General features: G+C 41.3%; 2 protein-coding genes across 15 annotated transcripts in view; one reads left to right on the forward strand and one right to left on the reverse strand.

Moving 5' to 3' along the window:
• DEAF1 (DEAF1 transcription factor) overlaps positions 1-21,107 on the reverse strand; it is a 357,225-nt gene that overhangs the window by 178,664 nt on the left and 157,454 nt on the right. For all 7 annotated transcript variants that reach the window (XM_085644850.1, XM_085644849.1, XM_085644848.1 and 4 more), the window contains one exon: positions 8,218-8,283. In XM_085644850.1, coding sequence (XP_085500976.1) covers positions 8,218-8,283 — 66 coding nt within the window. The remainder of the gene's footprint in view (positions 1-8,217; positions 8,284-21,107) is intronic.
• Positions 17,060-21,107, forward strand: part of TMEM80 (transmembrane protein 80) — a 298,952-nt gene continuing 294,904 nt past the window's right edge. For 3 of the 8 annotated variants that reach the window (XM_085644858.1, XM_085644859.1, XM_085644862.1), the window contains exon 1: positions 18,580-18,657. Coding sequence is in view for 1 of the 8 variants with exons in the window: in XM_085644854.1 (XP_085500980.1) it covers position 18,657 (1 nt within the window). In the remaining 7 variants the exon portion in view is untranslated. Of the gene's footprint in view, positions 17,197-18,567; positions 18,658-21,107 lie in introns of those variants that run through there. The other 5 variants (XM_085644857.1, XM_085644861.1, XM_085644860.1 and 2 more) reach the window with 5 other exon arrangements.

The raw sequence follows: 21,107 nt of genomic DNA on the forward strand, positions 1-21,107 counted from the left end.
CTGTCATGTTGCTGAACATTTTATGATTCTTTCTGCCATCAAAAGACAGTTTGCTCTATTTCTGGTAATTTTTCAACATCTACTTGTGCAGTAAGCAATAGTCAGTTTAAGTCAGATATAGCCCCCGCTGTATGATGTTACTTGTAAACTCTCTGGAGGTGATACAGGCTCGGCTTGTTTCCCAGACCTGCCAATTTGCCAACCTACCAGCATCTTGGACTGTGATTAACAATCTAGTATCTGCAAGTGCAGGTTGTGCAATGGGGGGTGCTGCACCCATCAGTCTTTGAGGTGTGTCAGCATGCAGCCCCAGTGCATGTTCAAAAGCACCTTTATATTTACAGTCCCAGATTTAGAGCCTCATTGAACCTCAACTGGTCTGTGATTTCAGCATATTGTGCGGCAGTCCCCTAGCAAAAAGGATGTTATCCCATCTTGCCACTGCAATATTAGCGTCTGTACCATTACTCACCTTGAGTCCATGGTTCTTGGATGGTAATTATCATGCTCCGTGTAGGTAATGGTGGATGGCAGGTCTGTAGTGCATCCATGGTGAACCGCACGCCCCCATAAAACGTGCACACGCTCATTGTGCTATGTTGTCAGTCAGACAGCCTTGTTCTTCCAGAGAAGTCCATAGTAGACCCAGTATAAGAAATTGGTTTATTACCTGGGGAGGGTAACTACCCACCTTCAGGAATAATCACAACCCTTGTCAGGGTGAACCATCAAAGTTACTAAAAGAACCTGAGCTGAACCGCCTGGTAACTATGACATACCACAGAAAGGCTTAACTTAGGGCAATGTGTAAAGTATTTATGCAGTATCAAAAAGCTAATAGAGTCAAAATGCAAAACAATAAATATCCCAACCCAAACTAGAAACATTTAGTAAAATATAATAATCATAATAACAAAAATCCAATAAGGGGAACAGGAGATATGAGTTTTTAAAGATCTAAGTAGGAATAGCGTCAAAAGGTACAAAATGCCAAGTTTCAAGTTCAAGTTTCAGTTAAGACCTCTTTTGAGATAAACAATAACAATTATTTTAAAACTGTTTACTAGTCACGCTAGATAATATATATGAATTAAAAAAGGAGGTAAAAAGACTAATTAAAAGATTTTACATATAATCAAATAAGAACATTACTAAAATACAAGCAATATAACTACTGTTGTCCTATTACAATTAAAACAAAGTGGAGCGATATAATTTTCCTTGCAACAACATCTGTTTTTAAGGAAATTAACAGCATGCTCCGTAGATCTTTTACCACTCCTTTGACACTTAAAATTGTTCTAAAAAGGCTCTGAAAAATGTAGACAGATTATAACATACAAATTAATTTGTGGGGACTTTTGCCAGATCAATCACTTTGTCCACTTTTGTTAACTTACATTTGAAGTACAATTGAAGCATATACCATTTCATAGCTTCAACAACAACAGCATTGGGACAAATATAAAGTGCATGCCTTAGGTCTTTTGCCCCACTGAGATAAAGATCACAAATACTCGCACCTGACCTTTATTAATTTTCAAAGGCAAAATGCCCAATGTAAGCATAAGTATTGTTTTTCTGACACTGTGATAAAGTCTTAAGTAGATATGTTTGAATCTGTTTAAAGGCGATAATTTCAGGGACGGGTTTATATATTTTAAAGGAGAAACAGTGGGTGGTATCACTTGAATAACTGAGCCTCTGAGTTGCATTTTTCAAAAATAGCTTAGGTTCGGCAGGATTCCACAACTGCAGAGGAGCTGTTGAACACTGTAGCTGTGATAAAGCTATCTTGAGAATTGCATTAAAAGTGTAATCTTTTGTGCATGCTTTAAAGCTCTCAGAGTGCCGTTAGATACATGTGTTAAATTTTAGGCCCACCTAGCCAAATTTGCCATAGCTAGGGATAATAGATTAGTAAGGAGCAATGCTTGTACAGGGAGTGCTTGACCTAGAGGAAGACATTTACGAAGAATCTTCCCTTCATAAAAGTTTAAAGATGACCATTTGTAGAGGGGGATATACTCAAGTGCATAACATAAGATAGGCAGGATTTTAATCTTATACATTTCTAAAATAAACTTTAAATTGTGTTTTCCAGAGGAATTCTAAAATGTATTCAAAGTGTCAATATGGGCTAAAACCTTATCCCCTGCGTGTGATAAATGAGACTTATTTTCTAAATTCTGTGGAAAGACCCAAGTATGTATACATTTTTACGCTCTCTAAAGGAGTTGTGCCAAGAAGCCAATTAAAAGAGCAACACTCATTTTTGTCCTCTGGAAGGTATCACTTCAGTCTTTCCAATATTTATTTTCATCAGCATACTCATTTGAAGCATCCAAGTTACGTTGTAGACTTACTGGAGTGAGATCAAAGATCACAACATCATCTGCATTCAACAAAACATGCAGGTCTTGAGAAGCAATACTAGGAGGAAAATTCATTATGTTTGAAAATTGGACTGGTAGATCACGAAGATAGACTGACAAAATGAAGAGGATGTAATATGCAGCCCTGTTTCAATTAGCTTACACCAAGTGAATGAGTGCAAAGTGATGATCAATCTTAATAAATTAGAGGATATTCCCAGTCAGATAATTTTCTTCAAGAGAAGTGGTCTGTCTACCCTGTCGAAAAATCAACAAAAACAACGTATAATGTTTGCGATTTTGACACAACGTATTTGTTAATGAGGATTTGAACAACAGCGATATTGTCTGTCACTGAAAGTTGAGGTCTGAAGCTGGCCTGGAAATAGGGGATGACGCCTATTTCGTAGACCCACTCTACTACATGCTCCAGAATACTAGTTGCACATATCTTTCCTATGGGGCTGAGAAGGGCAATTTGACAGTAGTTACTTGGTATGGAGAGGGTGCCTTTTTTGTGCATTGGGACAACTATACCCCCAGTCCAGGAATACGGGATTTGCCCTTTTTCATAGTAATATGTAAAAAGAGGAGCTAGAAATGTGCTTCAAGCTGCGGGATCCTCCTTCAGGCCATTTACCAGAATCATATCTGGGCCCAGGGCTGCAGAAGATCCTGCTCTATTTAAATGTACCTCGATCTGCTTAGCTAACAGAGGTTTTGAGGTGAACGTTTCAAGCTTGTGAGGAAAATAGTAGCACCTCAGATATATCTTTGTCAGCAATTTCAGCATAGAGTATAGAAAAGCAGTTAATCCACTCCAAATCTGAAATTGAGATTAGAGACGGGAATTGCTTAGTTCTATTAGACTTTGCGATAAGATTACAAAATAGCTTCTTTAGTGCAGCTTGTAGTAAACCAAACCAATTTTAGTCTTCTGTTTTTCTTTCAAAGTCAGAACAAATGGGTCTCTTCTTTTCCATACAATTAGGATTTCTTTCCCCCTAAATGCAGAGGATTCGATGAATAGTTGTTGCAATAATTTATTAATCTTGAGGAAAAGTTTTCCATCCCTGGGATCTTTTTGTGTATTTGCCTTCTTCCTTAGTGGTTTACTAAGTCTCTGTATCCTATGAACAGCTGCATACATTCTATCCTCAAAGCCATGGATGAGATTTGCTGTTCCTGCTATGCTGTGATACCAAAGAGAGGTGATAATGATGCTCTTGCTAGAGATAATGCAAGGATCCTAGAAAATTTTATCTTGGTTTTAATCAACTGTTACAGTGTCATTACTGGCATTTAGTGACCAGTTTGAATTTTGTTGAATCTGTAAATCAAGCATTGAGTGAATGATCGCATGGCCACTGCCTTGATTAATTATTGAGAAACCAGAAACATCTCTTATTGTAAAAGATGTCAGGATGTCCCTTTCAATTCTCCTATTTAGAATCACCCCATTGATGCTGGAAAGTAAGTCGAGATGCAATCTTTCATGTTTAGCTGCCTTGTTTTTAGAAGGGAAAATCAGGAATGTTCCAAACTTCATAGAATTCCTTATTTTTATGTGTGTTTAATGCTGCATTTGAAATATATGCCATTAAAATTGCCCCACAATATTATGCAAGAGTTGTATTCACATTGTAGTTAGGGGTGGGCGGAATGTTATGTTCCGCCTGTGGAATTGGAGGAATGTTGACCAGTCTGCATTACTCTTTAACTCAGAGTTCAGTCCAAATTCTGCCAGTCACCACCTCCCTCGCAGCTCTAGAATATAGAAGATGGCAAGCGTGGGCAAGATCTGGCGTCCCCTATTACGGGTGGTCTCCAGCGTTCACGAGTGGTTGCAATCTGAGGGCTGCCGTTCAGGTAGATTTGAAGCCGCTCAAGTAGATTTTATATCAAGCGGCAGAAAAATCAACTGGAATGGCAGCGCGCTCTTGCACAATGCATGGTGCTACTCGTGCTCATTTTTGGCGCTGCTTACGCTACTGGCACTAAATGCAGAGCAAGCTGCATATTTTTCACCCACTGGCGGAATTCCATGTAATCTCGTGGAGTTTTCTGTAACTCTGCTGAATTCCGCGGCGTTAAATCTGCGAGTTCTGCCCACCCCCATTCCAAAATGTATTCAATTTGATCAAAAATCTGGACCAGAAGTGAATTGTATTGTGAGCCTGGGGGAATATAAAAATTGACCAGAAAGGGAACTTTTGCATAAGAATTATATATCCTTGGCATACTGATTCTTGAACATTGTACATTTTTACATTGGAGAGACACAATTTCAAGTAGTCTACTGGGAGTAGGATAGAAAGACCGCCTCTTGTGTGCCGTTTCTTTTTCCGTCTGTGCAGGAATATCAATTACACAGTAACCGTCTGCAGTAAATTTGGTAGAAGACCAGGTCTCTTGTAGGCAGACAATGGACTGGTTTAAATGTGTTAGTGTATTGAGTTTTTCATCACGCAACCTTTCTAAATTCCACAAACCTATCAATTATTTATCACTATAAAGGAAGTTTGGAAAGTTGGTTCAAGTTGTTTTCATTAAACATGCTATAAAGCCAAGTCTAGAATCTGTAGCCAGCTTTGGAATCGAATGCAGATTGAATATTGGGTCTGATTTGTCTTCCTTCGTGGTCAACTTATATAATGAGAGAGTTGGCAAATCCCCCATTGGAAAGACTTGTGGAAGTGTGGGAGGAAGAAGGCATATGATTCAACTTGATTGCGGGTTCTTGACTTGAACTCCTATTTGAAGAGACAGAGTGGCTCTCCTTTGTTCGTTTAGAGGGCTTTAACGTTTAGAGTAGAGATCTGTGACCTCTATGACTGGTAAGCAAGAAGAAGGAATCCTAAGTGGAGAATATCTGCCTTCAGTGGCTCGCAGCTAAAATTAGTAGCACAAGCAGCACGTATAGTAGAAGTTCCCTCGAGCAATATGTGTGCACTGTTGAATTCGGTAGCATGTGGATTTAGCTCAACATGTGTCACTTTTTTAATATTGGAGTGGGTTAACACCTGGGCTCCCTCTTCTAGTTTTAGCGGAAGGGAGGCCTTGCATAATTTAACATTGTTTTTTGGTGTGTCATTTGTTTCAACTTGTGGATCAAGATATGCGATGGGATCTTTTTTTTTTAGTAATTTTGCGAGTGTTACTTGTTTTCTTTTGAACCTTTCCTTGATTTGATAGTTCCTGTCACTTTTGATGGAATAATTGAAATTCCTTCAATACAGATCTGTACTTCCAGATGGTTTTCATTAGACTAGGAATGTTTGTGCTAACTAAATATAGGATAACCAGGGACAAGAGACTGAGGTCTAAGGCAGTGCCAGAACTTCTGAAACACCTCAGAATAGATTACATAAATAGTAGACCTCTTTTCTTTCTAATTTTCTCAATTAGAGCATATTCTCCCTGGTTTGTAGGTTTTCTTTCTTTTCATGAATGCACCATTATGCTTTATTAACGATTTTAGAATTTCTGTTTGATTTTCGAGACTGTGATCCGGACTGGACGTTGTTTTTTCTAGGAGCGTGAAGATAGATTCAAGGATTCTTTAGAGGGCCTGCAAGTCTTCAGAGAGATAAACATAATCCCCCAGAGGATGAAGGGAAGTGCTTTAGGGAAAATCAGGCATGCTGGAGAAATACTCCATTGACTCAGGGCCACTACTAGGTGTGCTATTGAAAAGCTCTTGTGTCTCTTTTGCAAACTTATTCCTGACTGTATGAATTAACGGGCTTCTGTCTGTATCAGGCAACGTGAAGTCCAAAGGAGGAGCGAGTGAGAGTGCGTTCCCTGTAACTGTGGGTTGCTTGAGTGTGATAACAGGGGGCAGTGAATTGCTGCCCCCTGCATTTGGTGGGTCTTTGGGTGGATAGGCACTCTCATTTGCTACGGAGACGGGAGTATCATGTTGATCAGAAGTTGAGGCACTATTAACTGTGGGTGGAATGATTTCAGTTCCCGGTTCGGATGATGCTCATTTAAGAAAGAACTCAGGAACAGATGGGGGCGATCTCGCGAACCTATGATTAGGGATTTTCACTCTCTCATTTTATCATTTGCACACCAATTTGTTTCTGCATTAAGACAGTGCGATTTCTTAGTTCTTTGAGGATGAGTTTGGAACTCTCACTTTCAATTCAGATGACCTTTGTTAGAGAAGGGGGCAAGCCAAGACAGTTGCCACTGGTTTTCTCTCCTACTGACTATAGAGCTCAACCGTCTGAGGTGGAACTGAAAATGAATAGTAGCAATTGTTTTCTGTCCCTTTTGGCATTTTCATGTCAAAGGAAAAACAGTGAAAGCTGTGTTTCTTTTCTAGCTGTGTTCTCACATACCAGATGGCTAATTCCTGCTAAGTGACTATTTGCTGCCAACACCCCTGCTGTCCTGCTGAGAGAATCCAAACTACTGTCCATCAGAAGTGCAATTGTTAACAGGTCAATATAGGATATGGAGAGACAAACTGTTTCTAAATCTATTTATTCTCAAGCAGCGTACACTTTCTTAAAGTTACATTTCCATTAAAGTTATCAAAAATCTACTTTCACAATTTAATTAGGTTTAAGAAACTAAGTAAAAAAATATTTGTTCAATCAGTTTTTGATCAATTCCCACACGCAGATACGAAATAAGAATTTTCTTCATAACTTGGCCTGTTCCTGCAAAATACAGCTTTACCTACATGGTGAAAGCAGCTTTTGAATATTTGATCACTGTGACTGCATGTTATTGCCATTTGTAGTATGCCTAATTTAATGTATTACCACATTTAATGTATTAAGCATATATCCTTGATGTCCCTCATGGCCCACTTTAAGAGTGATGCAGCAAATATATAAAACGTGTCTTTCTACATTGCCGAGGCACCTTTCTCTGCCATGTATTACTGCAGCCTGAGCGCAATGATACTCTCTGAATCCATATAGTTCTGTCACATAAGGGTGGGGTAAACTCTACAGCCACGTATGACATTTAACTTTCAGGCGACTGCCCTTCTTGTGCCATTCACCATTTTTGTACAGGAAAGTTAGGTGCCATTGGTGTACAGCACATGTATTCGGGGGGGCAAAACACAAACTTTGTCACTGTTAAGATTTGATAGAGAGCCAGACAAGATATGAAAAAGTGGGAATAAAATGACGAAAACAACAAGTGAGAGAGCAAAAACTTAAAGTGGAATTGGAACTGTTAAATGAGTATACCAAAAAGCTGCATTGTTTCCCTAAAAAAATGTTTGAAGGAAAGTGTGGGTTTGCTTGTTCTTAATTGAACTCAGAAGTGGTTCTTGAGCAACTGTGCAGATAGCCATCTGGGAATGATGAGCAGAGATGTAATCTGAGGTGTGGTGGTAATCAAAGTGTGGCACAGATTCACAAGTGCTGCTGGATTAAACGCTAAACAGCGTCCTTTGGTCTCGGCAAACCTGCCTCCGTCAAAGAATTATGCACTAGTCAATCATATGATGCAATAAGCCTAGATGAGGAGAAAATGGATCATCCCTGCCTGCTCGCTTTATACAATCAGATAGGATAGTGTACTAGCCAACGGAGATTACAGGCAAGAAAGTTAGCCATGGAATCATGTTTCCTGCTTACACAAGACTATTCTGACCCCAAATGTAAGCTTGGTATGGTAACTCCAGGAAGACAGTACAGGAAGTGGAGAACATGAATGTATTAATTTATTAGGAGGTTGTATGAAGTGTTGTGCGTCATCTTTCAGCTATGCCCTAACATTCATGTGCTCTGACAGTAGAAAAATCGGGTAACCAATAAACTACAGGAGCATAGTTCCGACCATAGCTGGTGACCAAAAAGAGACAACTTACCACAGAGAGGTCATCACAGCAGGCGGCACAGGTGCAGGAAGCTGCATGAGGATTCAGGAGTTCATCCTACAGCAAGAAAGACAAGATAAAGTCATGGATACAGAACTTGAGCAGGCCTGTCTTGTATAGCAGTTGCCAACCCTTACACCTAAAAATGGCGCTCAAACTCTGTTCTCGCCACTCTCCTGCTGATCAAATTTGAAATCAATGATATATTTTCATTTGAAATTTGATCAGGCTGTAATTATCACATGGATCAGGCTGCAATTATCACATGGACTAAGATACATTCTTTGATTGACATTACTGTTTCTAAAGTGACACTTCATCTAGATTGGCACATGATTCTGAGACTGGCTTAAACTCATTGAGGTTTAAAAGTGCACTTCTCCTTTAAGAAATGGCTTACGCACAACTTGCATCAAGATCCAGGCATGCACATAATCCTCTGCAAAGGGCCAGCCAGGGCACTGTGTGTTATCAGCTGCATACATTCATTTGTGGTTAACCCCTTCGGTTTCATTTCTTTATAATCAACACTGTAGATACCTGACAATGTTTTTATTTAAAATGATACCTTAACAATTTTATAAAGTTAAGAGATTTTATTTGGAACAATTGAATATAAATAGAGTGCGCTTTTTGAAAAAGAAATGCATCTCCACATTTTCTACCACTGCCGTCCATCACCACCCCCTTTTGTACCGCTTTGATTCTGGGGCATAAATGCTTAGAAAAAATTGTTTAGAGTGGCTATGTTAAATATAGGTAATAACCTTTTATGACATCACATGTCGAAATAAAGCTTTGATTGATATAGGTAATAACTGACAGTGTCCTTTTCTATTGCTCATTATGGTATTTTTTTCTCATTTTTAGGCTTAGACTACATCTCATTTTTAGGTTTAGATGTCTATTGTTGAAAACATATTGTTCAAAATACCAATTCGTAGACTTCTTATTCGATACAATGGCTCTCCTTACTCTTCTTGTGTTTGGCCCACACTTCCTTGCAATCCTTTTGTTTGGATAACTTGTATTTTTCCATGGTCCCCCATCAGGGACCTACCTTTTTAGGTCTCGCCTGAGCCAGTGCACATGCGTTGCTCTGCGAGGCATTTAGTAAGGGCTTTTGAACTCAGAACACACGCTCGTGCTTTTTTTTTTCATTAACCCGCAATTGGCCTGTGCATGCGTCTTTCTTAAAAAGACAGCACGCAATTGGTCCAAGGTGGGTGATTTTCCTGCCTTCTTTGTTCCCTGGCCTAGGGTGCTCGGGAGCGAGCATCAATGCCATCTGTTTCTAATTATCACGTTCACGTTAATTGGAAACAGAAGGCGCGATGGGGGTCAGCGCTGATTTTTCGCCTGCAGCGGCGGGCACAAGCACGTGCACCACTCCCGGGCTTGTTTAATTCTCTCTTGACTGTTCAAACTCCACGGTTGCACCGCCTTGTGCTGTTCTTTCACTGCGCAGCCTAAAGTGTACTGAGAATCACTTTCGCGTTCAAGAGTTGGACGTGCTGGGAAGCGCAACATCCGATGCTTCGTGGGAACTCTTCCTGCCCTCTGCTCTGGCATAGGATTAGCATTATATAAAATACCATGACGTCAGCAGCTCTCCCTTTGCCCCACCCCCGTTCAGTGATGCAGCAACAGCGTGTACACAGAGGAGGGGCGGGAGACCGGAGGTGCCTTGGCAGTGTTCGCCTACTAGGTCAGTGACCGCAAGTTGTATGTTCCGTCCTGTCCCTCAATCTCTGTTCATTCAGATTTTTGTACTTTCTTTTAGTATTCATTTTAAGTGCCATACATTCCGCCGCCGATGTAAGGCCAGGCAATGTCTGGTCAGTCGACTTCCAGCATAAGGCGGAATGACTCCAAGCCGGTGAGTGTCGTGCTCCTGCTGTCACGTGACCCAGCTGTGTCTGCCTACTCGCCGTGACGTGGCCCACAAGGCTTGCTGTAGACCGAACGTGAGTGAGTGCGGGAAGCAGAACGGGGAGGTGAGTGCAGGAATACCCCGGCCCGCCTGACATGTATGGCTCGCAGCACTGCCCCGCTCTAGCCTCTGGCAGTTCCGGGGATTCTTGGCCTCCAGAAGCACCCGAGGCGCGGCCACGCAGGCTGGAGATGAAGCCCGCCTTAAACTTTGAAGGTAACGCGCAGGGGGAGGTGGGGCACTAAAGCCCGAGCCCAGTAGAGAACGTCCATAGAGTACAGCATGTTAACCGGGCAGATACCCTCGGACTCCTCTCCTTTCATCGGGTGACTCATTTGTTCAATAGCGCCCTTTCCCCCAAACCTCCTAAGTTCACCATCTCTGTAGTAACTGTTGATTCTCCTTCACCCATTAAGGTTTGCTTAAACCACATCACATGCATGGCCACCTCACCCATGCTCGCCACTGTGGACACTTGTTCCTTTTACAGTTTTCTTCTTGAGACTTCCCTCTTTCCATCAATACCGATATTTTAACTTTGTTAAGCGGGCCAACATAAATGTGTGTGGTTTTAAGTCCCAGTGCCTTTTGCACTTGTCCAGGGATGTTGAGTTGCTTGATGGGGCATGGAAGCCGTCTCTCTTCCTTTGCTTCTCTCTCTTTTGATGCCACCTCTTGCTTTATTTTGTAACGTCACTTCTAGCAGTGATATCTTGCATGTTTTTGCAAATTCTGTCCTAGCGCATTTGAGTACCCCACCTTGTTTATCGCTTTATTTTTCCTCTTCTCTGTGACATTTAGAATCGCTTTCCTTGCTCATCGGTTATTATCACTATGGTGCGTTCACACCAACCTAGTGACCACAGTTCTGTCTCACACGAGGCGCAAGGGTGGCTGTTGTGACACCAGACTCCACGAATCCCGAGCATCGGCTGGCGGAGAGAGGATGTCTTGCCATGTTCTGTTTACACTTCAACTGAATATGAGTTCTACACCAGCCTGCCCATTGTTTCTGTACATGGTTACTAAACACCTTTTATTAATACTGGCGACAGTTTGCTTGTCAATCTGCACTAATGAAGAGCTTAACACTTTTTATTATAACTTCAATATAATGCACAGCCGCCACAATGCTCTACAACATAGCCAAAGTTCCGGCTAAACACATAAGGTCCCAAAGGCGAGACCTTATTGGCTATGCCAATGCTTGTTTTGTATCTGAACTCTTGGTGTGTATTTATTTTCTTACTTTCTGTTTGTGGCTTCATACTCAAATCCGAGCTCCTGTTCAACTTTTTTTTGTAGCTTTTTTCCCCTCAACCCCCCCCCCCCCTCCCTCACAACACCCAACACCTTTTTTTCCTTGCCCCTCTGGTCTCCTTCGCTACCGCTGCTCAGTGGAGTTTACTTGTTCCCACGCTCCTTAATTGCTGCCATGCTCTCACCCCTTGCGCTTTTTTTAATGTTTTTTTCTGTTTCTTTTCCTGGTCACTCCTTTTAAATAGTGCTCTTATGAGCACCTTTTATTTTGTAATTTACCAGATGGGCATACGCTATCTTGGAATGTTAAATAAATTAAAAAGTACAAATATGGCCTCCTCTGGGTCTTGACATGTATGTATATGCATAGTGATGCATGCACATGAATATATAATCATTCTCGGGTTGCCAAGGCATCATCACACAAAGGATTCCATTACGCAATATCACATGCAAGCGTAAACATCATTGCTCTGTGGGCTTTTTTTGGTTTTTTTGTTGCTGATGCTGTAATAACTACCTTTTTTTGTTTATACATTCAAGTGCTATCCTGAAAATCTGAAATAGATTCCGCCCTTCTGGATTTACATTTAACACCACGGTGAAACATTTTATTACCTTGATTCCCCAATAGAAAGGCGTAGCCTTTTGAAGGTGGCTGGAAAGTAACCTTTGAAAACATAAATGAGTTTGATTAAAGGGTCACGCTTAAGTAAGCTGATGCCCGTTTGCTTTCATAGGTTAGGACTCCAGGGTTTTATTAAATACCTAAAAACCCTTACTCATTTGGTGGAAGCGGCTAAAGCCACTTCATCCTAGAAGGCCTGAACGGGCACATACAGCCTTATTTAGCTCAAACATTTACCAATTATAGCCATGGCACTCACCACTGACAGGCTAGGTCGATAAAACACTTCCTGCACGAGGTGAGCAGGCATTTAGCATACTTTGGTTGCCACCTGCCAGGTATTTTGCCGGCATGTCCTGTAGTTTTAAGTCACAGCCAGTAAAAACACTGGGAAATCAGTAAAATCCTGTATATTCCCCATGTGAAATATATAGTTTAAACAACAATACAAAAAGAAATCACTTCAAAATAAGTATAGAGCTATCCAAACTAATCATAAATTCTCATTACAGCAGAGTCAGAATGGCCGTGTTAAAAAGGAACACAGAAGTGCAAGTCCTGGCGCATTCCAGAATCTAAAAACAAAGAAATGGCCGCTATTTTTCTCTCAGAAAGGTTGCGACCCTATTCATACTACTTCATCTGAATCTGGAAAACAAATTCTACAGATGCATCATGTTGGAAAATGGCCCTCTGGAGGGTCACCCAAACGTTTTGCCTTCCCATTTTTTTACCTTCTTTTTGTTGGATTTAGGACTCTGAGCACTTTAGCACTGCTGCGTCTCGCCAAATATGGTGACATTGGTGTGTACCCAATCGGCATATTTAGTTTACTTATAAGTCCCATGTAAAGTGGTATACAATGTACCCAGGGCCTGTAATCTAAATGCTACTAGTGAACTTACAGCACTGGTTGTGCCATCCACTGGTAGTGCCACCCACACAAGTAGCCTTTCAAACTTGACTCCAGCCTGCCATTGCAAGGTTTGTGTTATACTTGACATTTAAAACAATTTGAAAAGCCTTAAACTCCCCTTTTATTACACATAAGTCACCCCTGAGTTAAGCCCTAGGTAGCCGTAAGGGCAGCGTGCTGTGTAAATAAAAGGCACGTACTTTTAAGTTTTATATGTACTGCTAGTGACAAACAGCTAAATTTGTTTTTCACTACTATGAGGCCAACTCCTCTCATAGGCTAGCATTAGGAATTCCTTAAAACATTTTTAAGCTGTTCTTCATATTCAGAAAGGAGTAGCTGTATTATGTGTTATATCTTTGGAATGGCAATGATAAATCCTCTTGTAATGGTAAAGTTGGATATAACATTACTGTTTTAGAAATGGCACTTTTAGAAAGTGGACATTTCTCTGCTCTTACTGCTCTGTGTGCGTGCAGCCGGTCTTCAATACACATCTTAGGTGGGTAACAGCTACAATTTGTGTATTCCCTCTATAGAACCACAAACACAGGAATGTTGGGTGTGACAGAGAACTCAGCTGCATTCACCTGCATTCTGATAGCTCTTCCTGGGCAGGAAGAGAGAGGAGATCTGACACACCTGAATAGGCAGTGTCCTGTTTCCCACATAAAGGGCTCACTACCTCCTACTGATAGTCTGGAGCCTGGGCTTGGAAGAAAGGGGGACCTGTGCACTTTAAGGGCCTGCTTTGAAGCCACCCCCATTTCAAAGGCACAACTGGGTATAAGTACTGAGCCTCCGACCTTGCCAAGACAATACACTATTGGATATGTGAAGAACTCTGGCAGAGTAAAGACTGCCATGCGGCTCGATGACGACGCAGTGTCTGCATCATAAAAGGGTTCGTCGATGAAGCCTTCATCGCCTACTTGGAATGGAACTGACACATCGAGTCTTCGACATCTGCTCCATCTGAGGTACTTTTTCAGCGAGACCAGCGTGAGTCCTGAACTTTGAATTTACCCCGGTCCAGCGTGCATTTAAGTGACCCCCCTAAGCTCTATTTGACTCCAAGTACTAGATTTTTGATTTGATCTTCAAAAATTCATAACTTTGGTTCTACTAATTGGATTTTTGTCATCTTGGTCCAGATTTACTGATAACATTATTATCTACTGAAGAGGAGGAAGAGGAATAGACAGAAGAATAGGAGGAGGAGTGTGTGTGTGTGTTTTTATTTTGTACAAATACTTTACACATTGCCCCTTTAGATAAGCCTTACTGCTCTGTGCCAAGCTACTGGAGGGTGAGCACAGGTTATCTTTTAATGTTCATCTAGCTTACCCTGACTAGAGTGGTGGTTCCTGTTTGTACAGAGTGCATACTCTGACAACCAGAAACCCCAGTTCTAACACCTGCACACTAAAGCCTCAACCTTTCAAACGTCTGACTCTTCAATTCTACATGTTGCCAAATGTCGTTGGCAGCAGTTTTCCTCTGAAGGATCGCACAGGCCGCAAATTACTGACTGCAAGAAAAGAATTCAGATAAAATAATATGTGACTGACATGCAATGGTGGCTCCGCTCGACACAGTCTGTCTCCCCGGTGCTGGGCATACTGTTGGAATTAAAACTGTAATATCATGTAAAATGTCAATGCACAAGAGAAGATCGGACAAACTCTGGTGGATTGCAGAGAAATACATTTTGCTTGACACATGGCGATGGGTACAAATACTAGATCAAATATAATGTTAAAAAATAGTCTTGTTATACAGATGGACAGGAGCAGACAATAGGTCAAAGCTTACGTATCACAGTCCTTTGGCGCTCGGCTCTTTCCAGGAAGGTCTGTGATGTTGTATCAACCTCTTACCGAGCCCTGAAATCAATGATGCCGCAGTCTGACCTTTGACCACTCTTTTCAAGATTACTATTAATATATTAGACCAGTTGGTATCATGTTGGCAAGTTGGTGCGACTGCTCATTTTTATCTAGAATTTATTGCAAGTATATCGGTGGGGGGGGGCAAAATATATGCTGAAGAGCACTTTTTTTAGGCGGATATAAAAGAGAAAAACATTTTATGACTCAGAGTGCAAGACAGCCAGAGGCTGAATTTGGCTGGTCCTTGCTGTACACTGATAAGGGTGGAAGCCAAATGTGAATGGCACAATAACAGACCAATGAAAAAAGACAGCTGGCTGTAAGTCCCTCTGTGTTATCTATCTATATTTCTCCACATGACCGCTCCTTTTCAAAGGTCCAGCTGCACTCACTCCATGAAGCAGTCCAGGATACCGGTAAATCCGCTTACCTAATTCATCAACTTTTTTTTATTGCATGACTAATATGGTGCCACACCCAACACATATGCATTTCGGCTTACATCTTGAACCGATATATATATATATCTATATTCCGGTTCAAGATGTAAGCCGAAACGTATAGGCGTCCTGTGTTGGGTGTTGCGCAATATTAGCCATGCAATAAAAAAAAAATGGATGAATTATATATAATTCAGCAACCTCGCAAATCAAGGATGACGACGCCATGTGTAGAGCTAAAGTTCTTTATTCGTCAGCCGCTATCGGAAGCGTTTCGTCTGACTTGCAGGCTTGCTCACCAATGGTTCAATAAAGTTTTACAATCTCTTTTTAACACATTTCCAGTTCCGTGACACGTGATGACTACAAAGTGACTAACATGGATGACAGACTCGTAGTTTCAACAGACATAAATTATCTGTGTTTAACGGTTGTTTTAACAAGGTTTGTTTAAAGCTTTTCAATTCATTGGAACATGTAATATTTTTCTTATTGCCACCACTGTCAAACATATCTATTGGGATTAAATTATTCCGTATTTTAAACATTTTGGTCGCAAATTGATTTCCGGTCACAAACTCATGAATTAGACCTCAAAGTTCTGCACCAGCGGGCCCATAGAGCCACATCCACAATATATCTGCTTGAGAACACATAATGGACACGATGTGTGACATTCACTTCATTTCATAATTAGTACTTATGACAATTGTAGATTAAAGCCATAGCGGTAACGATGGCCAGACCCATATTACTATATCAAATTCTTACCCAAGTGGGCATATAGATCACACATCTAAAAATGTATTTAATTGAGGTCACCTCGTAATTTCTAGCATACAACTTCAGTATGTTGTTCATTGTTCCCGTATAATAAGTCATACAATAACCAATTCATAAATAACCCAATATATACTCATTTAAGCCCCAGTGGGCAATGAATATACATAATCACTGTCATCCTTAAATAAAGTGAAAAAATGTGGATTGTGTTTCAAAATAACAGTGGCGTCACTAGGGAGGTGCGGGGGGTGCGGACCGGACTAGGTGACACCATCACATGGTGTGACACCGTGACACCATCGGGGGACTGGGGGCGTGCTTTCGAAATTGAGCCATTGACTTCCTAATTATGTCCCTAATCCAGGTGCTATGAGAAGGACTTTAGTCTAGAGTGTGATACATGCACCTGACATATTTACAGACAATTGTACAAGGTGCAATGGATAATTCCTTCTTTGTTTTGAAAACGGTATATTTCACAATTAATGCAATTCCATATATATATTGCAGTGCTCTTCAATGTATGTACAGATATTTCTATACTGTCATCCCTGCTGCGTAGCAATGAACCACTGTGCATTAATGGCGGGGGATCGGGAGATGATAGAAGACCATGCACAGCACTTGGGGATTTATACATTTGAAATGCAGAATAATATTACATTTCATATGTACATTACACTTCACTCATAGTTACAATTGTAGGCATAGCTAGAGTAAGCAATCTGCCCAATATCACACGATTTTCATTCAAGTACTAGAGCAGAGCTGGGATTAGAAGCCTGCTCCCCAGGTTGCTAAGAAGGCTCTTAAGCCACCGACTTCTCCTCTCAAACGCAGTCACTCAAAGACGGCACTCATAGAAGAATCCAAAAATGTGCCTCTCTTTTTAAGGTAGGCACTTACATAATAAGTGCGTAGTGCATAATGCTGTTCACAAGGGCTTTTTTCTTGCTGGAAAGGGGTGCTTATGCCCGGTCACCACTGTTGGGACTCTTTGAGCGGCGGAGGGATACTGGCTGGGGTGTGCACTCGCGCAGAGCTGTAGTGCGAGGATCCTGCTGCGGGGCAACTGCCGAAGGAGCGCCGCGTGTGATTAGCCCAGGACGGCGGGAACGGTGAGGAGGACCACGAAGAGGGCGGGTCTCGTGTGTGCTGAGAGGAGAGACTCCAAAAGGGGTTCCAAATACAGGAGTGGTAGTTACTGCTGAAGAGGTGCCCCTGGGGATGTTGGAAGCGAGTAGGGACCCATGGGAGGTTTGGGAGCGATGAGAGGTCCTCTGGGAGGAGGGGCCCACGGGTATTTGGGATGATCAGAGGGGCTCACGGAGGTCAAGGAGCAGAGAGGAGTGCCAGTGGCGTCACTAGGAGGTGCGGGGGGTGCGGACCGCACAGATGACACCATGAGTTACTGCACTGGGTGACACCAACCCTAGTGACACTGCTGCAAAATAATAATAATAAAAACCTGAGATTTGAGAGGAAGCACAGTTGTTCATTTATAACTGGGTATGGAAATACTTTTCCATATTAAACCCTTGCGGGGTCTTTGTGTCGAGTTCTATGATGTAACATGACTAACTTCCGTATTATTTTCTCCCTATTCCCTCCTCTTACATTCAGAGGGATTGCATCTATTACAAAATATGTTAATCCTTTTTCACATTTGCTGTGGGACTTTTCAAAGTAACGGGCCATTGGATATGACCTTTCTCCATTTTTATTGCCCTGAGGTGCTGCAAAAGAAGTTTATGCACAGGCAGGATTGTACTGCCCACGTAGCTCAGGCCACAAGGACACTGAAGCACGTAGACAGCAAACTCCGTCTTGCAAGTGTATTCCCCTTTTATTTTCTTTGTTTTTCTCGATAACCCAGAGGTATATGTTGCTGTGTTTTTACCTACTGTGCAAGCTTTGCACTTTGTGCATTTCAGGAAGCCTTTCTTTCTAGTTAACCAATTTGAAGTTACACTCCCTGCTTTTGATTTTGTCACCATATTTCTCACAAGTTACTGTTTTAGTGATTTAGCTCGTCTTAATGTTACTTGCGGTCTACGCTGCACTACCTTGCCCAGTATAGGATCATTCCTAATACAAATTTGTAAAGAACCTTACCTTGGGCTGCGGTGTCGTGTTGCAAGGATAAGTGTATGGCGATAGTAAAGATAAGTGGCAGGAATGGAACAGATTCATCGCCATTAATAGCAATATGGACAGCGATTGTGGTTTAAATAAAGGAATTTGTAATAATTGTTATTTTTGTATGGACATATATATTTAAACACGGATGAAGTTTTTCTGGTTCGCGCGGTTGCTGTGTATAAAGATACGGTTGACATTTGTGTTACGAGTTGTGTTTTTGTTAGTGATAACGAACAATAAAGCTTGTGTTTTAAACCATACTTCCTGGTCGATCATGTGAGCTAAACACGTGGGGTGGAAATAATCGAGTGATTAGCTTAAAATGAGTCATGTGACACGCAACTCGCTTCCATGGTGTATCGAGGCTGACGGCGGGTCGAGATGCACGGCATTGCTAATGTGTTTGAAATGAATTAACAACCACGGACTACGATTAAGTAAGTGTATGCCCCTAATAAGTGATGATATTGGTAGTGGTAGGAAACAGGTTGTTTTGCTTATAACTGTCGACTGGCTCTGCCAATTATACTTCAGCGAGGCCATCGTGCACGCTGTGGTTATGGCGGTCCTAGTTTATGGTTTGCTACGAAGCCATTTATCTTTCCTGAAGCTTGTAAAAGCTGCGTAATTAGAGTACGGGACCCGCCACCAGACAATATTTAAAGTTGGAGATAGTGATGAGAGGTACAGTAGAGGGGGTGATGTGCGGACGCCCTGTACTGTGGCGGAACACTGGGAGAATACTAATTGTTAGACGACACAACAAGTTAGGATTGTGTTTGAAAACGTATTGGTGTGTCTCAGGGGTTTTAGTACATGTATTGAACTATTGAGATTGTGGAGACTGTGGTTAGTCAGTGATGCCTCTTGGAACGGGGATCACTGACAATATACCAACCCAGTTGGTCACTTGTGAGGAATATGGTGACAAAATCAAAAGCAGGGAGTGTAACTTCAAATTGGTTAACTAGAAAGAAAGGCTTCCTGAAATGCACAATGTGCAAAGCTTGCACGGTAGGTAAAAACACAGCAACATATACCTCTGGGTTATCGAGAAAAACTAAGAAAATAAAAGGGGAATACACTTGCAAGACGGAGTTTGCTGTCTATGTGCTTCAGTGTCCTTGTGGCCTCTTTATCTTTATTGGCAGCTGTAAGCAGACTTTAATTGTGCACTGGCACTTTATTTTCAATGGCAGCCGTATTTGCAATTTGCACTTTGTCCAAACATTTTGAAATTTTTGCACTTGATAGGTGTGATTAAAACTTTTCATCCAAGGGCAAAGGAATCGGGGTTGGACCTTCCACTGCCACTTTGCAAAACAGATTGACACAAGTGATAAAAAAAAACATTTTATACCCCCACCCATTTATTTTGAGTAGAGATGGGCATGTAAGGAATGGATATTCAGTGCAGTGCGTTTTGTTGTAACCCCTCTTGTGACACTGCAACAGGAGGGGCAGGTAGAATAACAAAACATGTAATGTGTACATACAGTTAAATACTTTAAAAGGACCACATCGCAGCATGATTTTTAACAAAAAGCTCACCTCTACCGTCACTCTGATGTGCAGTAACATTGAATGTGACGAGCTTTGATTGAGTACTGAAATGTAATGATGCGCTCTGTCTAAGTTTAAACGAGGTAATTATTCATGGACTGCATACCCGGTGAAATGTGTACTGTTTAGACACTAGTTAGTGAAACACTCCGGAAATGATTGGTTGTTGCGAGTAATAAAGTTCATTGAACAGAAAAAATACTTAGAAAAAAAAGCAAGGAGGCCGATTGTGTATGCTAAAATATATCGAATAAAACACTTTCTGTGAAAAAGCAATATCATTATTGAAATGCATTAATATACTCTCGCTTGTTTTATTTAAATGAGTGAATTTTTGCAATTAACTTTTACGTCGGTATGAAGCGTTTTGTCTGTCTTTTGTACCACGTGTTGGTAACAAAATATTTAAACGTATGTTGGGCGTTTTGCTCTATATGTGATCAAGGCAGGGGATCCTGCCAAAACGAGTTATAGCCCTAAGTCTGCATTAAAAAAATCGAAATTTGTAAAGAACCTTACCTTGGGCTGCGGTGTCGTGTTCTGGTGCGAGGAGGTGACGCGCTGGTTCTGATATATATATATATATATATATATATATGCTCATGGAGCTACTGGCGTGAAATTCGCATATTTATAAACGCCTGTGACAGTAAGAAATTTGCTGTGCAGTAGAGAGTTATTAATATCCCCCGAATTGGGGAGGTTTTGATTGCAAGGATAAGTGTTTGGTGATAGTAAAGATAAGTGGCAGGTATGGAACAGATTCATCGCCATTAATAGCAATATGGACAGCGATTGTGCTTCAAATAAAGGAATTTGTAATAATTGTTATTTTTGTATGGACATATATTTATACACGCCTGAAGTTTTTCTGGTTCGCGCGGTTGCTGTGTATAAAGATACTGTTGACATTTGTGTTACGAGTTGTTTTTTTGTTTGTGATAACGAACAATAAAGCTTGTGTTTTAAACCTTACTTCCTGGTCGATCATGTGAGCTAAACACGTGGGGTGGAAATAATAGAATGATTAGCTTAAAATGAGTCATGTGACACGCGACTCGCTTCCGTTGTGTATCGAGACTGACGGCGGGTCGAGAGGCACGGCATTGCTAATGTGTTTGAAATGAATTAACAACCGCGGACTACGATTAAGTAAGTGTATGCCCCTAATAAGTGATGATAGTGGTAGGAAACAGGTTGTTTTGCTTATAACTGTCGACTGGCTCTGCCAATTAAACTTCAGCGAGGCCATCGTGCACGCTGTGGTTATGGCGGTCCTAGTTTATTGTTTGCTACAAAGCCATTTATCTTTCCTGAAGCTTGT

This window comes from Triturus cristatus, chromosome 3_1, assembly GCF_964204655.1.
Source record: "Triturus cristatus chromosome 3_1, aTriCri1.1, whole genome shotgun sequence".
NCBI classification, from domain to species: domain Eukaryota; kingdom Metazoa; phylum Chordata; class Amphibia; order Caudata; family Salamandridae; genus Triturus; species Triturus cristatus.